At 48.6% G+C, this 23,002-nt stretch overlaps 1 protein-coding gene across 1 annotated transcript in view; it reads left to right on the top strand.

Annotated features, from left to right (window-relative positions):
• Positions 1-13,738, top strand: part of LOC128722095 (cyclic AMP response element-binding protein A) — an 81,606-nt gene extending 67,868 nt beyond the window's left edge. The window contains exons 3-7 of the mRNA XM_053815925.1: positions 11,995-12,516; positions 12,550-12,638; positions 12,743-13,249; positions 13,323-13,466; positions 13,544-13,738. Of these exons, the coding sequence (XP_053671900.1) occupies positions 11,995-12,516; positions 12,550-12,638; positions 12,743-13,249; positions 13,323-13,466; positions 13,544-13,738 (1,457 nt within the window). The remainder of the gene's footprint in view (positions 1-11,994; positions 12,517-12,549; positions 12,639-12,742; positions 13,250-13,322; positions 13,467-13,543) is intronic.
• The last annotated feature ends 9,264 nt before the right edge of the window (positions 13,739-23,002 follow it).

Below are 23,002 nucleotides of genomic sequence, written 5' to 3'. Positions count from 1 at the left end.
TGGCTGCAGCTGCAGACCATCGAGAGTGACTCCTTTATTAATTGTGTCAGCTAACTCTCACTCGCTGCCGAGCCGCCGTAGATTGTGCTTTCGTTCCTTTAGGCGATCACTCCAACCAACGCGACCAGCAGTGTAATCTAATCCCTCTACTGCCCTCTCGGATGGGGTTAAGTTGTGGTTGCGCGTTGTGCCGCACTATGCACCCGGTGGAGATTAAAAATTTGCCTATTTCGCTGATTTGTGCTAATTGCTGCGCGAATTCACGCGCCTTCGGGAATGGTGAAAGGGAACCGCACCCAGATGCCGGCAAGGTTATCGAACATTCACCTCGCTGTTGCAGCGCAAGGTTGCGCTCGGGAATGGGAGCAATTGGTGAGGGAAAATCATTCACATCCACGCTAGACCCCGAACTTGAACGATTTAAAGCAAACCTCACTATCGATCGTAGTTCATTTGCCCACAGTCCATCACAAACAGTCCCGTAGGGTGAATGAAACTTACTAGGGTTTTCGTTTTATGGTTCACTACTCGCCCCCTGGTAAATGGTATCAAATAATCGTTAGACGGAATGTGATTACAATTATTTAATAGCGAGTGAAGTTGTCGCTCCTACCGACGCGGCTAATAACGAGCGCTGTGTAGCGTCATTCAACTGGATGGTGTCATGCATGCGGCGTGTCTAACTCACACGCTGGTTACCGGTTTTCAGGGCTCACCGTGGAGGGTTTTCCCAACCCATGGAGGCGCCTGCTGTTCCTCTAGCAACATTGTTGCGCCGTGGTGCTCGATCTCGAGTAGCTGCACGACCTCAAGTAGGAGATCCTCTCGAGACGGCTTTAATGCCAGATGAGATGTTAATTGATTGCGACTACGCCGAAACGTGAATCACTCTTCGGCACGATCGCTCGATCTCGTCGTGCTCTTCTCGCTGAGGAGAGGAGTCCTGCTTGTAGGGATTTTCCACGCAGATGGATCGCAGGTTTCGCGATCGTTTCGATCGATATCGGTGTTTGGAATCTAACGCCGGCCTAAAGGTGATCGATTCGGGCATTGTTCGATCAAAACCGGTGCCCTTTTTTTTCGCACGCCCTCACTCAAGAGAGGTAAGTGTCCCCATTTCGAGCACCATTTGCTTTTTCTTTTTCCATTTTTTTTTTTCGACAACCCTCAGTGACTCAGCCTCCAAAAGGGGGAGGTGATTGTACGCGCTCGAATAAAAAAAAAACATTAATCTATGCGATTGCAATCGATTCGGCACACGGATTGGGTTGCCTGGGGGTAAAGGGAAATCCTGCTCGAGCCGACGCATTGCACGCCACTCACGCCGGCGCTCCGGATCCAAGCTTCCAGAAGTCGATGACTCAGGATTGAGTCATTTCCAGCCGCAATCAGCCAACACCATGGCCGTGTAGCGATTGATTCGCTCGTTCAAAAACGAGCGTCTCGAGTGGCATGGCTCCGCGATCGTGCGGCTTTTCTCGAGCCTGGGGTTGCGCTTTCTCGATCGCGGTCGATCAACACGCTTGCGAACGAGTCTTACCAGCCACTTCGGTCAGCAGCTCACAGTTCCCGCTCCCGGACGTGATCGGTGTGACAAATTTGACCCCCTATCCAGACCAGCTCGGTTGACGGGAACCGGGGAAAAGGAACACCGCTACGCAAAAATAAGACGTCGTGTGCTCTAGTTACTGTATTATAGGTGATTTTGTGTTGTTCTTGTTGCTGCTTTTCGCAACCGTCGCCTTAACCGTTTTCCTTTCGCGCCTTTCGGAGCGATCGCTCGCGCAGCATGGCGACGTCAAAATGTCAGCGACGCACGACGGTGTGGTGCGAAAGTTGTCTTTAAATGTCATAATAGTCGCTAAACTTGTTCGCGATAAGCGAGATGGAGTGAGTGAGAGAGCGAAAGGTAGCGGGGCAAAAAATATCTCCACTCTCCGTTAAGCCCTCCGAAAAGCTCGTTTGGGTGGTTGCTTTATTAAATTGAGTTGGTCTTTATTTTTTGTGAGTTAATTTGCAACAATTTATGACACAAAAAATTGACAATCTTTCAAACAGATAGCATTTTGTAAGACAATGCAGGTGTGCAGTGCAAACCAAATAAAAAAAACTCGAGTTGCATGCCGAAAAAACCGCTTCTCAAGGATGAACGGAACAAGAGCCGTTTTATGCCGCTACAACTATCACCGCTGGTTTGCAGGAACTCAGCAGCAGAACTACACATTCTGCACGCTCCATTGGCACGCTGCTAATCCTCTATTAATGGTTCCTCCCTAGAGCTTTCTGCAGCTCCCGGGAACGGGTGCGCGATCGCCTGAACCACGCTCATCCCTCCCCTGAAAGCTGCATCATCGAGAGATCGTCCATCAATGAATCTTAACATTCCGCATGCCGCAACGAATTAATGCGCACCACGGAACGGCCGCAGATAATACGTGCTCGGAATCCGCGGGCACCGTCCGGGAGGTGTGATCGTTTCGTGTGATTTGTTTCGCATCGTTTCGCTTCCTCGGTGTGGCTGGGATGGCGCGAAGGGAGCTGATTTAGCTGCTATTTGGGCCAATGGAGCCGAGGCGACTAAATACCGCTACAATGTAGTGTTTTTTTTTCTTTTGTGCTGCCACTTTTTCTCCACCTTCAAGGCAAACTCCCTACTTTCGATTAGCTTATCGACAAATTGGCTGAGGAAGAGCCTTTCTGGGGGGATTTTCGTTAAACTTTCGTGGAAACGCCTTAATCACGGGACGAAAGCGAGTGACAAATTTAATCAGGGTGCGTGATAAATTTAAATTTCCACCAAATTTGCTCCCAACGCCACGAAGCGCGCAAGAAGCAAGTTTTGCTGTCGATGCCGGAACCACTTCCATCGCGCATTTCTAGAGCAGCTCGAGCAGTCGCGCTGAAGCTACTCACCCCTTTGAGGTTTTTAAGGGTTGACGCAAGCTTGCAGCAACCGAATTTTGGGCTTTTTTTACAAAACGTCACACCGCAAGCAAAAGCCAACGGTTCGTTGAACTTTCAGCATTCCCGCAGCCGGTGAGAAATGAACGTGGCTCGAGGGAAAGAACATAAAAAGACATTTCGCGCAATTCGCGTAATCGGAAGAAATCCAACGAGCGGTAGGTGTGTGCATGCGTGTGTGTGCGCGCTTTTTTGTCATTATTTTTTGCACACGAAAATCCGCCAACCAATCGCCCGAACGAAAAATAATGCGACAAACGAACGCACCGCCGGCAGAACGCTCGAAAAGAGGGCGAAGATACAAAAAAAAAGCCTCCACCCTCGGAATGAAAAACCGCCAACCCTGACGCGTGAAGTCGCCGACGCGCTTTCCACCCAACCCCGCTTTCCGCACCCCACCACCCAAAAGGGCGCAGGCGAAAATGGGCCGACCCAAAACGGCCGCGCAAACTAAAACAAGCGTGCGCGCGTGCAGTGGCCGCAAAAGTGAAAACAATAAAATTTTTCGACCAGATTGCATAACTTATTTGCGAATTTGTGTACCGCCCGCTCTGCCCCCGACCTTTGCCCGGGCTTTTGCAAAACGAAATTATGCTGACCGAAGGCCTCGCGTGTCCAACCAGCTCCTTCCTCCTTTTTTTCTTCCCTACCAGCGGGAGAAAAGTTAAAACCTCGCGATGAAACTCGTTCCCCGGTGTCTCGCGAAGGATTGGTTTTAATTCTCGTCGAATTCGGTGCCCCGAATCACGTTTCTGACTTTCCGGAGAGTGCGTGCGTGCGTGTGTGTGTGTGTGTGTGTCACACACGTTTTCGCCGCGGGATTTTTCGTTGCTGCTGTTCTTGCTGCTGCTGTTATGGCTTTTCATTCTTCAACCCTTCCACCGGCCGATGCTCCGCGCGGATATGAAATTTTTATTTCATTCCGTTTGTTTGCTTTTCGGCACATAAGAACCGGACAGTTTAATGGCTTAGCAAATATGTTAATGAAGTCGAACGAATCTTTTGACTTTTGAAGCATTTTTGGGGCCCGCGCAACTCGCGACCCGTGTGTCGTATTATTAGCAAAGCCCTTCGAGCCCGGCTGGAAGCGGGTTTGCCGGGCTTTATAGTACTGCTGGCCATCGGCTTCACCGGAGGGTATCGGGATGGTAATAAAATTCCGAAACATTAAGCAAAATGAGCGAAAAGAAGCAAGCATCAAGTGGCGCGGGTTTCGATCGACGACCGATCGGTGACGTTGCTGGTAGAATGGGGCTTTTTTTTTAGCTCTTTATGTGTGTGAAAACCCCGAAGGAGACCAATATCTAGAACAACCCGCGCGTTCGCCTTTGGCGGTAGCGAAGATTCGCATATTTTTTCCTTCATTTGCTTAATGACTTTTATTTGACAGGTTTATTGGGAACTTTTGTGTTGGTCTCGATTTTTTTTATGTGTGTGCTGGGCAGAAAAAATTCAATAACTGAAGGAATCGTTCTTTACATTAGTAGGACTGAAATACAGTTATGCGCAGCGTGTGTTTCAAATTGATTATAAAAAAAAATGAAGTCAACATGTTTTCTTCGGAATAGTGACATTCTTCCATTTCTTTAATACGCATTTACAAGCCAGCCTCTTTCGCTCAATGGCGCCTTAAAACGACCTCTGGTATCTGTTTTGAATAGTACCAATGTCGTCGGCCAGCTCAATTTCAAGGTCTGGCCTGCGTATTTGTCTTCTTTGCGTCTGCGGAAAGAGCAAAAAAAAAACAACGACACTCGATCGAGAAATTTGAGTAGGCTTTATTGTTCCCAGCCCGGGAACGACACCGCAAATGGTACCAGCGCCGTCTCAGGTTGACTGTTCCCTGAGAGAGGTGCTAGAAGAACAATTTCCTTTTTGACGTACATTTCACCCGACCGCTCGCCTCTTTCACCCCGTTCCCGATATCATAGTTATTATTTTACCATCCATTCTTTCGCGTTTATGAGCGCCCCACAAAGCGCTCCAGCCCTTCTAGCGAGGTGTCGGTGTGTGTACATGTCCAAGGAACTGGCCCTGGCAGTAGAATGGGAATGGGTCTTAACGTTCCGCTGGTCAACGGGACGTCGAAAACCAAACACCACCATTAGGGGAGGGAAAAGATGCTTGACCGACGAGCCCTTCGTCATCTACCAGCGTTTCCGCGAGGCGAAGGAGCAAAAAAAAGCGAATCCCCGAGAAGTAATAGTAAACACACCATCCCGGCGGTGGGCATCTGGCCACGGAAATTGGGGCGTGGGGGTGTGGGGAGGATGTTGCGCTTGGAAAAACAATTGACATAATTTCTGCGCTTTCTTCCCAGGTATTCGTTTTCATCTCCCAAGACCTAGCCCCGTGTGTCTCACGGATCTCTGGGGCTCGATTGCATGCCTGTTACTATGGCTAGCCTGCGGCCTATTTGCCGATCGTGCCTTCCACGAGGCGTTCCTTTCCGTTTCCTAACGCGCCGCGTTTTGCGGTGATGTTGAATGAAATTTCATTCATGGAAATAAATGGCACAACCGCTCGTGCTGCACTCTCGGGACGGATCCATGCCGCAGCAGCCCGGTCGGGGCAATTTTCTCGTCCTCCCTTCGAAAAGGGTGGTCTCAGCTCCAGGGGTTGGGTGTGTTTGTGTGTGTGAGGGCGCACTATCGTCTGGTGATCTTGCGCGATCGCAATCTCGTCGGTTCTCTTTTCGGGGCAACGCTCGATCGCAATCCAGCCGGCGGGAGTTTCGTCGTCTGTTTCCCGCGCCCGCTAGAGAGGAGACTTCGATCGTTGGTTGGAACAGGCGACGAACCCTCGGAGCTATGCGATTGAGTCATAGCTTTGGATAACCTAAAACACTAGCGAAACGAAAGAAGGGGAAAAAAACCCTCAACCTCGCACGCACCCATTGCGTTGCTTTTGGAGCGAAGGGAGTGGCTGATGATCGTGACCGAGCGGTTCACAGGTCTAGCAGAAGGTGCGTAAATTCCGGCACGTTCTTGGTGGTCTTTCTATTGCCGCTGGCGTTCGTTTTTTTTTTTGTTTTACTCAAACCAGTCGATTTATCTATGCCACCATCTGGCCAATGAACCTATTATTGTGTTCCTAAAATTCGATTGCTTTGAAATAACGCATCTAACACTAACCCGCTGGTGGACGATTACTTCCTTCTGGGAAGCGCTCCTCGACGTGCTCTTCGAAACGATCCCAAGCATGCCCCGTTGGTGGGACATTTAGCACGTGTTTACAGCCAATTAAAGCCATAAAAATGTCGCCAAACGACATCGGTCCGCCCCATCGCAACCCCACACGAGGTAATCCTGCGGCCGAGAAAGAGAGAGAGAGTGAGCCCGCGCGATTGCTCTTAATGATGATCGACCGGCTGGCAGATAGCCGTACGCCTTCCGAGATGTAGACGGGCGATAAGCAACAGTTCAACCGGAGCCGTCCTCGATGAGTTATGGCGGAACCAAGCGGATGTCAGGCCTCTTTTTTTTCCTTTACGCGCTCGCACAAGCACGCATTTATCGCGAGCGGCCTACGCACGTATTTTAGATCCCGGCGAAGGATAAATCGCATAAATCGTGTTTGTCTTTTCACTTTTGAATTGGCTCGATCGCGTTCATAAAAGCGTCACAAAAAACGCGCCGCTCGCTGTGGGTTTGTTGGGTGTGGGGGATTAGCGATTTTGCTTCCATCGCTTTTATACGGCGTTATTGCCCTTTTCCTGGTGCACAAATCATAAGCTTCACATTTTTTTTTGTGTGTGTGTTCAATCTCGCGCATGAATATCGAGTGGTTGTTATTGGATTAGTCGCTTGGATATAACAGCCCCACTCGGGAGGATATAAAAACATATGTTCCCGTGTACTATTTGTCCGCGCTGGCAGTGCAATCAATCAAACATCTCATCTCCTCGCCCTCGGAAGGGTGGTTCTTGGTGCAATCGGAGCGAAAATAAGAAGAAGAAGAAGACGAGGGAGGTAAAAAAACAGAGACAGCAAGAGGAAGCGCAACCAAGCTCCGGCTGCGGCACTCTGAAAATGACAATAATTGCACAGCCGCGCGCTCTCGCATCGCATGATTTATCTGCAACGGCCCTTTCCTGCATTTGTCACCACACTCCACCCCTTGTCAGCCACCTTGGGTGCATCGGATTATGAAACAGCACTCCCTCCTGCTGGACGATTTGTTACATCGACTATACCGCAGCACGTGTGCAAGGGCGGCTGAATGATCGCTAATCCGTCGGCTTTCATGCGATAAATCTCACTTTCGATTGCGAATGCGGCCACACGCGGGTGCGGGTGGATCGAAATGAAACGGAAAAACCACCCAACCTTCCTGATGTGTGCTCCCTCGCGATCGCGGTGGAAAATTGAACGCCACCACGACCCATTGGAAAAATGGGCCCGCTGGTGTTGGGTGGCGTTGGCTTCACACCTCGACCTTCCCTCGTGGCACATCGTGGAACGTTTGCAGCACTGACACTTCCTGCAAGCGGTGAGCCAACATTGTTGCAAAAAAAAGGAAGAAGGAGACAACAAAAAATGCCCCAGCGCAATTGTTCGGCGGTGGAATTGAATCTACAACCGAGCGGCGTGCGGAATGTGTCAAGACGCATTCTTCAGTGCAAAAGAGCGACAAAAGACGGTACAAGGGGAGGCGATGGGAGGGGGGGGGGGGGTAATAGAAAAACGAAAACGACATGAAAATAAACGCACCCCAGCGCAATGCGGCGGGGAGGAAAAATGTGCTGGGTCTAGCAAACGCACGCTAAGCGGAAAAAGAAGCCCCTTGGCCGCGTTTGTGCCGGTAAACCACAAAATGGCGGTGCTAGCTCGCGGGGGAATGGTGGTGGAGATATGCGGTAGGGGAAGGGGAATGCATTCCAGTCCCGTTTCATTGAACGCGCCACGATTTATGGGCGAAACTTGCCCTCCTTTTCCCCACCGATACATTTCCACCGGGGCGGCTCGCTCGTGGTGAGGTGAATGGGTTTGTTTTTATCATCGCGTTCGCGGTTTTTTTTGATGATTTGAAGAAAGGCGGGTTAGGAAAATACCTCGTCATCCTCGTCGTTGGGGCCGATTGGAGGCAAATTGCAACAACAAGAAAAAAACAACCCCCAAACGATAGCCACCATATGGCACCGGCCGCGAAAGATGGGCGCAAATCATTCGAGAGGAAAGCGAGCCGAAATGGTAAAGATTAGATGCAGCGACAAGTACAATGAAAATGCTGATGGCGTTTGGGTCCATCCGTCAAACGGTGGTGAAAACTTCACCACCAGCGAAAGTGCAGCAGCATCTGAAGCCCCCATCATTGCCGCGAAAAGCGCCAATAATCGAAAGCGGCAGCAAAGCAACGCCACAGACATACACCTACAACAGCAACAAAAAAAGAAAGAGAATGGATCTCCGGAACACACCACCCGAAAGACATTTCCACCCTTAAAGGAGGGTGCTCCGGAAGTGGCGGTTGGCCACTGCACCGCTGCAGTAACTGACCGGGTTCGAACAATGGAACAATCGCCACCCATTCGCTTTGCGGGGCCGTAAAATGGCTCTCAATTTATGATGGTGGGCCCGCGAAATGGAAATGAAAGCAAACAGCCACGAGGGGTTGGGCTTTTCCGAGGCCGACGAGTCGTGCACTCGATATTTCGGCTTATCGAAGAGTGCACCGTTTTGGTTCCTTTTTTTTTTTGGCTACATTCGCTCTGCCGACACCCGTAACGGTTCGTTTTTATAGGTGGAAAAACACAAATTGCGAACATCTGGAAACGATCCTCAAATTAATGACACGGAGGCATTAAAGGCACTCTTTTTTCAACCGTCTTGTTTTGATAAAACAATTACCCTGCCAATTTTCTTTCACCTCGTTGAGCAATCCGTGGTGCTTAACAATTTTACATCAATATTTCAAGCTGCGGAAAATTCAATAAAAGAAAACACATCCCATTATTGGATGTTAAATCAAACTGAACTATGAAAAAAAGCTGTTATAGCTGTACTCTAGCGCTGCACTCTGGTCGACTTCTGCCTGACGCACAGTCGTAAATTGTTTCTCATTCGGTTCTTGAACTGTACGAAAGCACACCCGCTGTCATCCGTCGGTTTCACGCCCGAAATGGCCATTTCCATGTGGAAAAAAATGCGCCTTAATGAGCATTTAATTGGCCGCGTTCCCAGCCCCTTTCCCCGCCGATCGTTCCGTTCGTCTTCCGGTAGAGCGGCTTTCCCGGTGCGTTGTTCCCTCAACGGCCATACGGTACACACACACACACACCTGAGAGAGAATGATCGTTTTTACCGTTTGAGCGTATTTTTCACTGCTTTTTTTGTGAAAAGCGATTCTTCTAACCACCCTCAAAACGGCCACCAGGGGGTTCGAGGAAACGCTCGCGAACCCCTTCGTGAAGAATGCACGCGTTCTTCAGCGACAAAAGGGGGAGGTTTTCCTTGCATCCCACCGACGAAAGAAAAAAAAAAGCTCCCAGCAATAGACGATTAGCTACGGGTGGCGAACCGAGAGTGGGACGCATTTTACCATCCGTTTTCTCTCCACCATGCGCGCTGAGACGGAACGGTAACGGCTGGTGGAATTAAAATAAATTCACCTTCGGTGATATTGGAAAGTGTCGAAATCGAGACGTGAACGACCGGGTGCGGTGGGCTTACGTGATCCGCAGGAGCTGAACCACCGAAACAGAGCTGAGATTGAGTGACCGAAAAAGGGGGAAAGAAAGGCAGCTGTGAGGTGGAAATTTGCGTCCCTACTTGCGGTGTGAGAGTGATAGTTTCCTAATCCAACTAGTACCAGGGCTAGACTAGGGCAAGCTTTTTGATCGATAAAAACTTAACCTGCAAACCACAAACATGCCAAACGATTGCCTAATGACGATCGCAAATCAATCCAATGCGGTTCCTTGGGAGCTCCCCCACGAAGGTGTCCTTCGAGCATGACTCATCCAGCTCTCGCGCCCAGCTCACGGCTGACGTCGATGATGAAGATGGATTCAATAAACGTCAAGCCATCACCGAAGGAGCGTCATTTTCGTGTGGTTTACGTCATTTCGGGTCGGTTTTGCGGTTGCTCAGGCGAAGCAGGACCTGTTGAAAGGGGCACCTAATCCAACGCCATCAATGCCGACGCGATGATGGTTATGATTGCAGACGCAGGCGATGATGATGATGGTGGTGGTGTAAAAGTGCATCCGATGACGGAATGTCACTGGATGCGGTCGATCGACGACCACGCAACGCCGCTCTAACCTACTTCAGTCAGTTGGGTCCGCTGCAGCGCTTGGAATCGCAACTATTTCAATTAAAATTTAATGAATTTCCGTTTCGAGCACCACCGAACCTGGCGGGATCGAGCGAAAGGGCGCGCGCGCGCACTTGATCGGTCACCATTGGGGTTGCTTTTCGTCGGAAAAGCCTACCCAGCAAGTTGTCAATTAGCCCGGAAAGCTCACCTGGTTGGGACAACTTTCGCTGCCGACGACCATTTTCCGACCGATGGCCCTTCCGTGACTGCACATTGTAATCATTCAATTAGGGAAGGAATCGCGCGCTGATTTTCTGCCCTTCGTCTGGCCTCACCGAAACGGGTTTTTTTACCTCCCGCTCTGGATCCCTTGCGCCATCGCGTCCGAGGCCGACGGCTGCGGTCGCGATTTATTATGGTTATTAATTAGATGAAGATAATTTTCACCTGCACACACGAGCTCCCGGGCGTTACCGGGAGATGGTGGATGTGACAGGAAGAAGAAGAAGAAAAAACTGGCCCCAGCTACGGGGTGGACATTCTTCGCGGGCCATACCAGCGCGGTCCAAGCGATCATAATCATTCTCCAACGAGCGATCGCGACCCGAAAGGGCGCCCCTGTCGGTATTCGGAGCGGTGTTTCTTTCATATCCCTTCTCACTTTCTGACCCGTACCCGGATCGGTCTCGATCGGTGATCCTTAACCGGTGAAGATCGTCTCATTAGCGAGTTTTTTTTACGATCGTCCATATTAAATATCATTTATGTTTTTTTTTGCTTCTCTCTACACCTTGCTCGCTAGCCTGTTTTATGTGTGAAGTTCCGGGTCGCGGGAAGACCTTGTTAGGAATGTGTCGCAACATTTTAATCGATAGCAGGAAAATTCATCCATCTCGCCATCCCGGGCATATTACCAAGTATGAGCTCAATCACTGACGCCATCTATAAAACCTTTTTTTATTCATGCTATAAATCCCACTCATGCAAACAGTCACTAGACCTAGTGGTACAGTTCCACGAAAGTGTTGGGGTAAAAAGACCTTATTTAAGCAACTGCTGTTAGCTGTTGTTTCAATATGTTTGCCAGAGTGTTCAATTTTCTTCATCGATTCCATGCCCAAACGCCCCGAAGCGAAACGGGTGAAATATTTGAAGAGCTGCAGCAGCATGCTTTCGGCGCAGTTTCGTTAGACCATCTCGAAACGCCCGTGCTCCAAAATGTGGTCCCAATATAGCGATCTCTTCCCACACAAACATACACCGTTGATGGCTTCCCGTTGCCGTAACCAATCTGCCAGCTTTTCCGTGGAAACCCCGGACTTACGTAACACGGCGCAATCCCGGCGATTCAATTCCCCCAGCCCAGAGTGGTGGCGATGGTTAAATCCTGCTTCCAGCACGCGTGCAAATAAAACCTACTGCTCCGAATTCGAAAAACGCTCGCTTTCTCGCCTGCTGAGCGCACCTGTCAAAACATGAGACCGCGGCCTACTGCGACTGACAGTTGCTCGTGATGCAGCCGATTTGTTTGACCCGACGCGGAGTTTCGATTTCTTGCCGTTGTCCCCTCTGTGTGTGTGTGGGTGTGTGTGTGTGTGTAATGTCTGTGCCCACTCCAGAGCAACCCGATCGATACGTGTGGGTGGGTTTTGGGAGGACGACCTCCTTTTATTGTTATCCCCATCCCAACATCACCAACCCGTCGATGAGCAGTGAACAGGTTGTCTAATGATATCCCTCCTACTTCCGGTTTTTTATTCGCTTTCCCAGCAGATATGGACGAGGAGTGCTACCCGGTCATCAGCATGAATGGCAACAGCAAACATCAGCACATCATCCACAGGCAGGGTGGTAATGCGAACTCCCTGCTGGTGAACGGGCAAACCCGCGACAGCAAGCCAACCTTCGCCGGGATGTCCCTGCTTGCTAATGGTGGTGGTGGACTCCTGTCGACTGGCAGCAACAATGGCCAGTCTCAGCACGCGCAGTCCATGCTGACCGGTGGCGGTGTGTTTGGTACCAGCAATGGCGTCAGCTTCCTCACCACCAGCAACAACAACAACAATAACCATCTCGCGGTGAACCATAACCTCAACCTCAAGGATAGCATCGTAGGCCTGAAGAGCCTGAAAGCCAGTGTTGGGCTGAGCTTCGGTTCATCATCTTCCTGCCACGATTCGTCCTCGTCTACATCCGCCAGCATCGCCTCGGACATTGACATCGACGAGACGACGGTCAAGGAGGAACCGCTGTCACCGAGCTCAAGTTGTCCGCCATCACCGATCGGTGCGGGTGGTGGCATCGGTGGTGGTGGAGGCGGCAGTGAAGGAGGCGGAGGATCCCTGATGAACAACTACACCGTCTCAGGCGTCAGTATGGCTGCCTTCTCGCATTCGGATCTCGTGCTCGAGCATAAGGTAGGTTATGTTGCTATGTCTGAAGGATTAATATCCTAATATCCAGGGCCCCCAAATGACAGAACGAACCCCCTTACTAACGTATCTTGCATCACACCTTACAGAATGGATCCCTCCAACTGTCACCCGCAACACAAAGTCTGCTGAAAAACCAGCAGATCATGATCGCTACCGGCATTCCGCAGCAAGGTGCCACCTCTCAGCAGCAGCAACAGCAGCAGAAGCTCGTGATGTCCAAGTTGAACATCAAGATGGAGCCACAATCATCCGGGTTTGGGCTGCCACCGACACCGCCTTCTTCGCTCCCGAGCGACGAATCCGAGGGCAATCAAAGCCCGGAACATCACGTCTCACCCATGTCCCCGCCAACCGACCATGGAAGCACATCTAGCGGTGCCAACTCGACAGCTTCTAGCCGACGAACGTCACTTCACGCAAGTACTAGCGGTGCTGGTTCTACGATCGGTAGCACAGCCGGTGGCCAGACAGCTTCCCGCCAGGTATCCGGTGGTAGTCACCACAGTTCTGCGGGTTCATCGCCATCTGCCTCCCAATCGGCTACCAGCTCCACGAGACAGCCCATCCACACCCCGCTCATCAGCAGTCAACCGGTACGACATTCGAGGATGCGGCAACTGGAGGTCTTCATTTTCTAATCAATTCTCTCCTGATTGGGCTTTACAGAAGGGTTCCACTGGAACGCTCATCTTGACGGAGGAAGAAAAGCGAACACTGCTAGCAGAGGGCTATCCGATCCCGACCCGGCTGCCATTGACCAAGGCCGAGGAAAAATCTCTCAAGAAGATCCGGAGGAAGATCAAGAATAAGGTATGTACCACGAGATCTCCTTCCTTCGGGCGAACTTAGGATGGAACTAATGTAACAACCCTCTTTCTGCTTTGTAGATCTCCGCCCAGGAAAGCCGAAGGAAGAAAAAGGAGTACATGGACCAGCTAGAGCGCCGAGTTGAGATACTGGTCTCGGAGAATCTCGACTACCGCAAGCGGGTCGAGTCACTCGAGGACTGCAACCAGAATCTGCAGACGGAGCTGTCAAAACTGCGGCAACTCGTCAACCGACAGGGCGCCAGGAAGGTGTGAATACATCCCCTGAACCACGGCACAGCCTGTCGACACGAGGCGGAAACACAAATGTACAAATGAAACAACAAAAACACCGCCTAATGCCTACGACCCGCAGAGGGCGCTCGCAGAACGGGTAGCATAAGAAGGACCCGGCCCGGCTCGAGGTTTCGAGACGGGATGCTGGAGGGTTTCGTGCAATAAGGATAAGGTTAGAGATCGAAGAATGAGATCGATTGGCTTCGGCAAGCACCGCATACACGAGCGAGATAAACGTCTTCCGCAACGCACCATTTCAGCGGGTACTGTACGGCGCGAAGGCGATTGTTATTCCGTAGCGCATAAGTAAAGTAGGGTTAGAGATCGGTGACGAGAAACAATCGCAACAAGGTCCCTAACCGCGGGCAGCCTAACGCGAGAAGGTTAACATTCCAAATCCGGGCGTAGTGTTATAGGTTATATTTTAATGCATAAAAAAGAGTACATAATCGAGGGCCTACCTTGAGCGGAAAATATTGTTCTGGAGTCAGGAATCCAGGGATCGAAAGCGTGTGCCTTGTTGTTTTGTAGGTACTGTTTCGTCCAGCGTCCGAAAGTTTGAACAACTCCAACAATTTTGGACACGACACACGTCAGCCACAGTGGCGCTGTTTTGTGACGATTCAGCCTACTTTTCTTGAATTAGTTTGGTACCTCGCTTGAACTTTTAAACTTTGCATTTACATCGGTTCCCTTTTACGGGAGCGAAGGCTACGTGGCCGTTGACTGGCATCCTCAGCACAGGACGCCATGGGCCGCAACCGTTACGAATAGACGCGTTATTTAACGGCATTTTGCAGACCGACACACGGTACACGTTACTTAAGATAGGGGCACTTTCTCCACATGCACGATACTACCACGGCACCGACTTCCACTAGGTTCATATTGCCACTTTGCGAGTTCGCTGTGTACATAAGGGCAACATTCTCCCTTTCGAAAGGAGAAATTAGCTGAACAGGCACACGATCGACAGTTCGGGACTGATTCGGGTAAAATAGTTACTTTCACGCTACGCAATGTTTAGGATTTGCTTTTGTTGTTTGTTTGATTGTTGGGTAATGGGTTTGGTTATTCTAGCTGTAAGTGACATTCATTTGCAAGCGAAGATTGGACAACGGCGTTTTGTTGTTGTTCTTTAACGGGATTGTTGTTCACTGGTGAAGTGAGTGCGATCGTTTACCGAAAGGTATGCGGCCGATTTTGTCTGATGTGCTATTTATTTACCGATCGATTCTTAACGACAAACACGTCGTAGTTTGTACATAACATAAGAGTGCATCGCAGAGAGTCCGACACGGTAAGAGTCATCTTTTTTTGCTTGTTGTTTACACTAAAACGAACTGATATGAAATGCCGGAAGCCCTCGCTTATTGTACGCGAGCACTGTTCGGTTTTGGGGCAATGTTGCTTATTGTAGTATGGCGAATTGGAGATCACCTCCCCACAAACCATCCCACAACGAGAAGAGCCACTCAGGCATCTGTTGAAAGGACGAACGAAACATGCGAAACTTTTAGAGCGACGCTTTACCACAGGACGCGAGAGTGGCGACATATTTACACACAACGATACAGGCTGATAAATGTTTTATTTTTAAAGTGTTTATGTATATTCCCGCGAGGACACGATCCGCAAGCGGTAGTGCAAGGATAATAATGCATACGAACCGTTTGGATGATCGTCATCAACCGATCGGTAAACAAAGACGGGGTTACATTAGACAAAATAGTAAGATTTAGGGCGCCTAGCTAAGGAGATACACAATTATACACAACTATCTATATTGAGCTGGAGAAGCAAAGGATAAATATATACATATATTTATAGGCAATGTTGAGGAAACCAATCGACGACTTAAGTATACACATGTAGCGTTGTAAGTAGCATTCATATTCTACCGCAAGCAACCTGCGGTCAGTGACTTTTCACACACAAATCGTTAAGCACGGTTAGAAGGATGAGGACGATAACATGGTTACAGAGCAAGAAGGTTACAGCATAGTTTCACCATTATATTTCGCTAGCAGAGGTATCCTGCGTGTTTTGAGCGCGCGTTAAGTTATGTCGCTTAGTTTGTACTGTTTTTGTTCCGCGTTAATCGACCAGGCATATGAGCGACCGTACGGGCGCGGAATAGCCCGGTGCGCAAGCAACGATCCAGGACGCATCAAATTCTGCCATTTTAATGTAATTCGTAGTAACATTCGATACACCTTCGTGGGAGCATAGGAGTAAGTTTGGAGGTAGATACAACTGTCGCAAAAAGAAAAGCTCCGTTCCCGTCAACCGGGATCGTGTGGCTTTAGTGGTGTAAGCTTATGCTAAGAGATCCTAGTTTGTATCGTATCGCCTGCACTGGAATTAAGCTTAAGCTTCTTTTATGGGTTAGCAGCCGCCGCTGGGGATGCGCATTAAAATAGACGAAATTTGTTTGTATTAGCATTGATAATTTATCACACCTTTCGAAACGAGCGTTGCTTCGTCCTGGGGCCAAGGCACGTCACAGGGATGCACGAAGTGAAAGAGACAGAAAGATAATTAGGAAATCCTTGCCGGATCGGAGCTCGTTTAGGCCTTTTTTGCATTTGTTTTAAAGATGTTTCTTTCATTCCTTTCGCTGTCTTCGTTTTGGCGAAACCCATAACCGACCCAATGACTGATTCATCGATTTTAATTTTACTTCAGCCGCCCTCAACGGCCTATCCTATGTAACCTGATCTATGCAGGTTTTCGAAAAGTGCAATCTTTGAATGTTTAGAATCGTGTGCTTCGGAAAATTGTTATCCCCGTTCGATAAAAAAAACTTCTGTGCAATCGAGGATATTATAGTGCTACTTATATCGTTGTTTAGTTGTGTTTTTTTGTTTTTTCTCTGTTCCTGTTTCCCACAACGAATCGTTGTTCGTTCTTATCGCGTTATTTGTTCTTATCATTGTATGATATTTGCGAACGGTGTGCCTTTTACTTTCCCAGCCGTGCTGCAATCACTTCCCTTTCCATTACATTAGGCATCGCAAATTAAACACCAAAACACCGAACGATTTGCGGTCGGCTTCCGTTTCGGTAGACGGCATTTTTTGTTCTTATGTTACCAACCGTTTGCGCTTGCCGGCTGTTTCGCGGAGCACGTTTGTGCAAATATTTTCACCCCGTGGAAATTCATCAGCGCGTGCTGAGTTTTCCCTACAGTGTGAGACGCCTTTAGTTTGCGTTGCGCTTCGCTTCGATCAACCATAACCGGAGTATGGATGTGGAGGCCACAAAAACCATGCACGAGCGTGGGGCAGTTCTAATCTAACTGCACCCCGAACGGCATTCGCAAACTACATCTGCACGTCGGCGGATAGTGCGATGCATCGCTATTTTTAAACCCACCCGACCGATCGCCGGTGCAAAGATCAGTAATTCGTGCAAATGTGCGCACCGAGGCGTTGCCAGACGGCGACACCGAGTGCACTATTGCGTGCTGCTGCTGCTGCTGTTGCTGCAAGTGCCCGGTGGTTGGTACGGAAGAGGAAGGCTCTAGGAGATGGTGAAGTAGCAAAAAAAAACATTGGCAAACACATACCGAACTGCATTTACCAGACAACCGGGAAGTGAATCACCATCGGGCAAAACAGACGGCGCGCGCGTGCTCATAAAAATCGATTTGGCAGCCGGACGAGACATCCGCCGGACAGGGATGCAGGACGCGAATGAAGAAAAAACGCTGCCCAACAGGCACGATAGGTGGATAGGAAATGTTGTTTTTTTTGGGACCTAGCAGATAGGCACTAGTAGCTTTCGTTAAGTTTAGTTTACTCCATTATTTTGCCTCTTCATAGCGATAGTGTTTCACTGTTTCCACTAGCATTACTGTGTTTTCTTTCCGTTAGTGCTTAAGGTGCATTTTGTTTGAGTTTGTTTGTAGCGCCGTCACGACCGCGCGGTGGAATGGGCGGAAGATGTCGGACGCGCCGGCAAAAGAAATACCACGTGGCAGAGCGAAACGCGCAGGAGATCGATAATGTTATAATATACAACAAACTGTAAAGAACGCAAAAGGCGGCGATGGAATTATGCAAGAAAACAAAACCACACACAACAAAATGGGTCAGAAATAAAATTTCCTCACTTACAACTACCGCAAAGAGTAACCTCGATCGATGGTTTGTGTATCCGAAGCGAAGTTTCCGTGCAGTCCAACGTGGACGGTCACTTTTCGTTCTCCCCTCTGAGCAAGTGGCTCGTTTGCCCTTCCCTGGGATCAGAGACGGGAAAACGTATGCACGAGCGAGCAGAGGGATGTCAAAAAAATAGTTCATTAACGTAAGATTCCTGAATGCGGTTCAATTTAATGACATGTTCACAGACCACGCCACCATTTCCCGGCGGTTTCGGTGGCACGGGCGTGCAGGACTCGCACAAAAAATGCGGATCTGGCTGTGGGAGAACGGGATACGACGCGGGACACCCAAGATGGGATTGGGGGTGGGAATGTGGGAAGTAAAAGGTGCCTTTGCCTCTCGAGCGTCGGCGGGATTCTGTGCCGTGATTCTGTGACCGTATTGATATTTGCCACGAATGGCCATCGCCACTTTGCCGTCGGGCGACGTGTTCGATCGGCGATAGTTTGCTTTTTAACCGAAGTGAAAATGCGCAGCATCCGCCCGAACGGGAGGCTGCCGATGGTAGTTTTTCCCCTGCGTGGTTTTCCCCGATGCAGTTTTCTGGGAAAATGTTATGAAAGGCTGTTATACCGTATAACACCACCCGGAAAGTTGCTTTCAGTCGGGATGCACACCGTAACGTACGTTGTAGAGCTCTACGTGAAGCGTTATAGATGGCGCTAGCGTGCTTTACTGTTTTCGAGCAGCTGCTCGATTATTGTTTTCCTAAATACATATTGTACATAATTTTCAGGATAAAAAAGTTAAATTGCTTAAGCTTTTGGTTAACAAAATTATGATATCGCAAACCCTTTTTCTTCTAATGCTCAAAGTATTTCGAAAGATACTTTATTTAAGCTGCTTCAACTTTTCCCATTACGTGAGTAAAGAGAAATAAATAACGTAAAGTAAACATGACTCTGATCCACACTCATTACATGCATTCGCGTGAAAAATGTGCCTGATTTACGGTTTGTGCTTTCTTTGTCATCCCGAACGCAGATTCCTGACCTCTGGCAACTCGATTCTTGTTGACCTTCTCGCGTTCCAACGGCCAACGATTTCACTCTCTGTTCCTTTTGAACCCCTCCGCGAAACAGGATTTTAACTCCATCCCGTTCAATCCGCCTCAAGGCCAGTCGAACGAACCGTTTCATTCGCATGCAGCGGTGCAACGATGCAGTTTGCATGCGTTCGTCGTCGCGATGGAATCTCGCGAGTAAATGGCTTCATGATCCCGACTGCCGGTTCAGAAACACAGGCGTCGTTTGTCTCTCGGTTGTGGTGCCGTTTGCTGATTTTTCTTCACTCTCGCATGCAGTTTCGTTCACGGATGCGCATCGGATCGTCGCAGACGTCGTTAAAACGTGGACTCAATTATTGTGGCATGGTCCCGGTACCCTCGACTACACAGCGCATTGCCCGAGGGAATCTCGAAAATGCATACGCCACTCTGGTCCAGTTGTCTAAAAGAGCAACCAGATGCCGTCGAGGCAACAGAGACCAAATGCAATAATGCACATTTCGTGGCTGCTTGCTCCAGCTCTAGCTCGTAATCAGAAACTAGCAGAAAGAGAGCGAGAAACAAGCCGAGAAAAAGAGACAGAACACAAGTGGGCAAACGAAAGAGCACAACCTATAGTCACCGGGACATTTTTTTTCCTCACGTTGCGAATTAAAAAGGATTCGCTCGCTCACGGCGTGTCCTTAAGGAGGAAAAAAACACTCAGAGGGAGTGGCCTTTAGTGCCATAAGTTCACCCTTGGCTTTGACTTGGGCATTTTTTTTGCTCAAGATCCTGCCGTACGCTTCTCAAGGCGACCCTTTCCGGGCGCATCTTGAGCGGTTTTGATGGATTCGCACCCGCTTATTGCGCCCCTAGGGTTGTAAAATGGCAAACAGCAGAATCTGGACGACGGCATTTGGTTAATGAATCGTGATTAATTGATGTCTAATTGCATTAAAATCTGAGACAGGCCAGAAAAAAACAACAAATTGGTTGCCACTTACTCAAGCGTACGATCACGTGTCTAAGACGATGAAGCATGGTTAGAGCATTTTCTTATCTTGGAAAGCAATTTTAGACATTTTTCTATTGAAACTAGTGAATCTATTTGAAAATTTTGGGTATATATTTTATTTAAAACTGTCATTAAACTACAAAATACAAAATACAATTCATCATCATTTACTCTTAATTTTGATACGCCAATGTATTGAACATTCCATACTATTTCGTTTTTTTTTAACAAAAAACAATAATATTTCTAACAGCAAGAGTTGAAAAAACTTATCAAAAAATGATGATAAATATCAACCTTACAATCCTTTTACTAGCTCTATTTATCTTTATTATGGCCTCATCTTTGGCAAAATTGCTACGTATCCTGACCTTTCCTATTACAAAAAAAAAGGAAAATATTTTTTTTTCAGCAACCCTTTCGAAACCGGATCCGGTTTCCGGGGTGTTTAGAAAACAATTTGTTTTCCGTTAGCCGTACTTTGCATAAGCGGTTTTGATGATGCTACCACGGTTAGCTTAAAAAAACCGAGAGAGAATAATAAATTCCGGATGCCCAGTGACACTTGACTCCTTCCCTCCACGGGTACCGGGAGCCGTTGCGGCCAATCATACCTGGCGCCGGAAGCCGAATCCGTCGAAATTGCTTCCAATGACAGGGTAATTGCGAGGAAAAATAGATGAATAATTAAAAGTGAAGTTTTCGCGATGCCCTTTTTAACGGCAGGGCTCTCGGACTGCGACGAACTCGAGTGAAGACGTTCCGCACTCAAGTTGCACACCGGATGGGGTTTTTAACCCTTACCCCCTTTGGGTCTTGAGCCACGAGGATAAGCGGTTAGAGCGCGGCTTTTTTTTTCTTTCGTATCGTTCCCCTTTCTTGGACATTTCTAATCCCGTCCGCCTTATGGCTGGCCAGCTCGCGATGGAACGATGATGACAACGTATAAAAAGTGTACTTAAGAAAGGTAAATGGAATTAGCGATGATTGCTGATTGTTTCGGGCCCCAAGGTCACCGGGTCCAGCAAAAAAGGGTTCTCTTGCAGAGGGAACTGCACTGGGTGGGTTCTGAAATGGGTTTAAAATTGAGATCTACGATCACGGGCAAAGGGGTTGTGTCAGAATGCCACAGGTGCGATTTTATTAAGTGTTTCAGCGTAAGCTATTGGATCGTCTTGAACGGAGCAAGAGGGGATTAATTTTTGATGATGGGTAGACAATTTTTTCTTGCGATATTAATAGTAGGCAGTGATCAATGTAGGTTGTTATTTCACGATGCCTCTTGTATGCGTTGCTATAGATACCGCGGTGCGCGTGCTTAATCTTAAATGAGAAAAACACTAAACTAATGCTTACACATTTTATTTTGTATTTTTAAAGAAATATCTGCAATAACGATTACATTTTAGTGCTTGATTGTTTTGCTTTAATTACTGATTTCTCTTAAAGTGGGAAATTTATATATGAACAAACCAAATCAATTTCTAACGTCCTCATTACGAGTTTGATTTTTGCGAAACTGCTTGCAATAGCTGAACACTCCTTCTAGCCGTCCCAAATGCCGCACTTTCTAATTGAATTGAATTTATTCAAATTTGCAAGACAAATGTGTTGCCATTCCCTTTGTCACGCGGGCCAAATGACAAACTTCCCAGCGCGCGAGGCTTTCATTCCTCGAATGCCTAGGTGCTCCTCGAGAGTAGGGGTTTCCACGCGAAAGTAGCTTCCTTGGGCGTTGGCGAGTTTTCCGCCGACCCAACCGGGCAGTGGAGCGATACGCGAGCGATAAAGAAGTTTCGCCATTCTCTCCCAGCTGCAACCGGGCCACAACGAGGCGTTATTTCTCCGCGGACAGATAAAGTAGCATAAATTTTGCGCACAAAAAACGCGTGCTTCGTTTTTTGCAGACGAAAGATAGATTCTAGTGTTGAAGTTAAAATTGAGAAAAACCCGTGCGAAAACTCGTCGTCGAAGGCGCTACGCCTTCGGGTGAAGGACATCTGGAGGATCCTTCTCGAGGAGGTCGTTCAAGCTCTTGGTTGAAATTTTCATCCGAGCAAAGACGCTGATAAAAAGCACCGGAAACCGTGCGGCTATTTCAAGACGACGGCTGGGGAGCGAAACTCCCCATTCCGAACGACAAGAAACTTTGCGAACGCCTTCATTTTGGCGCACGATTCCACAATCAGTTATTATTTCTTGCGCTAGGCGTGGGGCTTGTGGGGAAGGGTTCGCTCGGACTGGGAATTTTTCAATTTTGAAGCCTGATGAAAACTCGTCCTACGTATCCGTTCGCATTTCGTCAGTTCGTGTTGAAAACGCTGCAAACACCAAGCGGGTCTAGTTGTTTTAATTTTGTGAACCTTCTCAGAGACAACCGTCTCGGGAAGGACGAACGGGGTTTCTAGCCTTTTGCTCCGCTTTGAGGAAAAGGAAACGGTGCACTGTTGGTGCGCTGTGGAGCTATACTTCATGCTCCAATGGATCCCCAATTTTCGGCAATGTCTCTCCCAGCAAAGTGCTCCACCTCGTAGCCTGGCATCCTTTCGGCTGGGAGGGCAACATAATGAGAAAAATAATCGATTCAAAAGTTGGCTTGGCGTAAATTATATTTACATAAGACATTTCTGAGAAAGACCAGGGCTAACAGGAAGTGTTTGTGAGAGAGACAGAGAGCAAGAAAAGCAGAGTCGGAGCGAAGGGACCTGAGGTGTTCCAACCTGAGGAAGGCTTTGGGAGTCTCACATCGTCTCCAAAGAGAGATGGTCCTTTTCGATAAGGAAGGTATTCCACGCCGACTGGAAAACGCTCCAACTCGTGCCGCAAGTTGAAACAAAGAAACTCGGGTGTTGCTGGAAAATTGATAAAATACGCGTGCTCCACCCGTACGTGTACTTCCTTTTTCAATGTGCCCCGCATCTCGAGCTGAAGATGGTGTGTGTATATGTCTGCTTTCCCCACACTAGTCTACTTTCACGGGTGGCGAAGAAGCTCCTGCCGTGGATGGGAGCGAATATGCTTTCGAAACGAAGCGGAGCAGAGAGGCGAAAGGATCCTTCGCACATGTTAGG

This window comes from Anopheles nili, chromosome 2 (genome assembly GCF_943737925.1).
Source record: "Anopheles nili chromosome 2, idAnoNiliSN_F5_01, whole genome shotgun sequence".
Lineage (NCBI taxonomy): Eukaryota > Metazoa > Arthropoda > Insecta > Diptera > Culicidae > Anopheles > Anopheles nili.
This window is presented reverse-complemented; position numbering and strand designations above follow the sequence as displayed.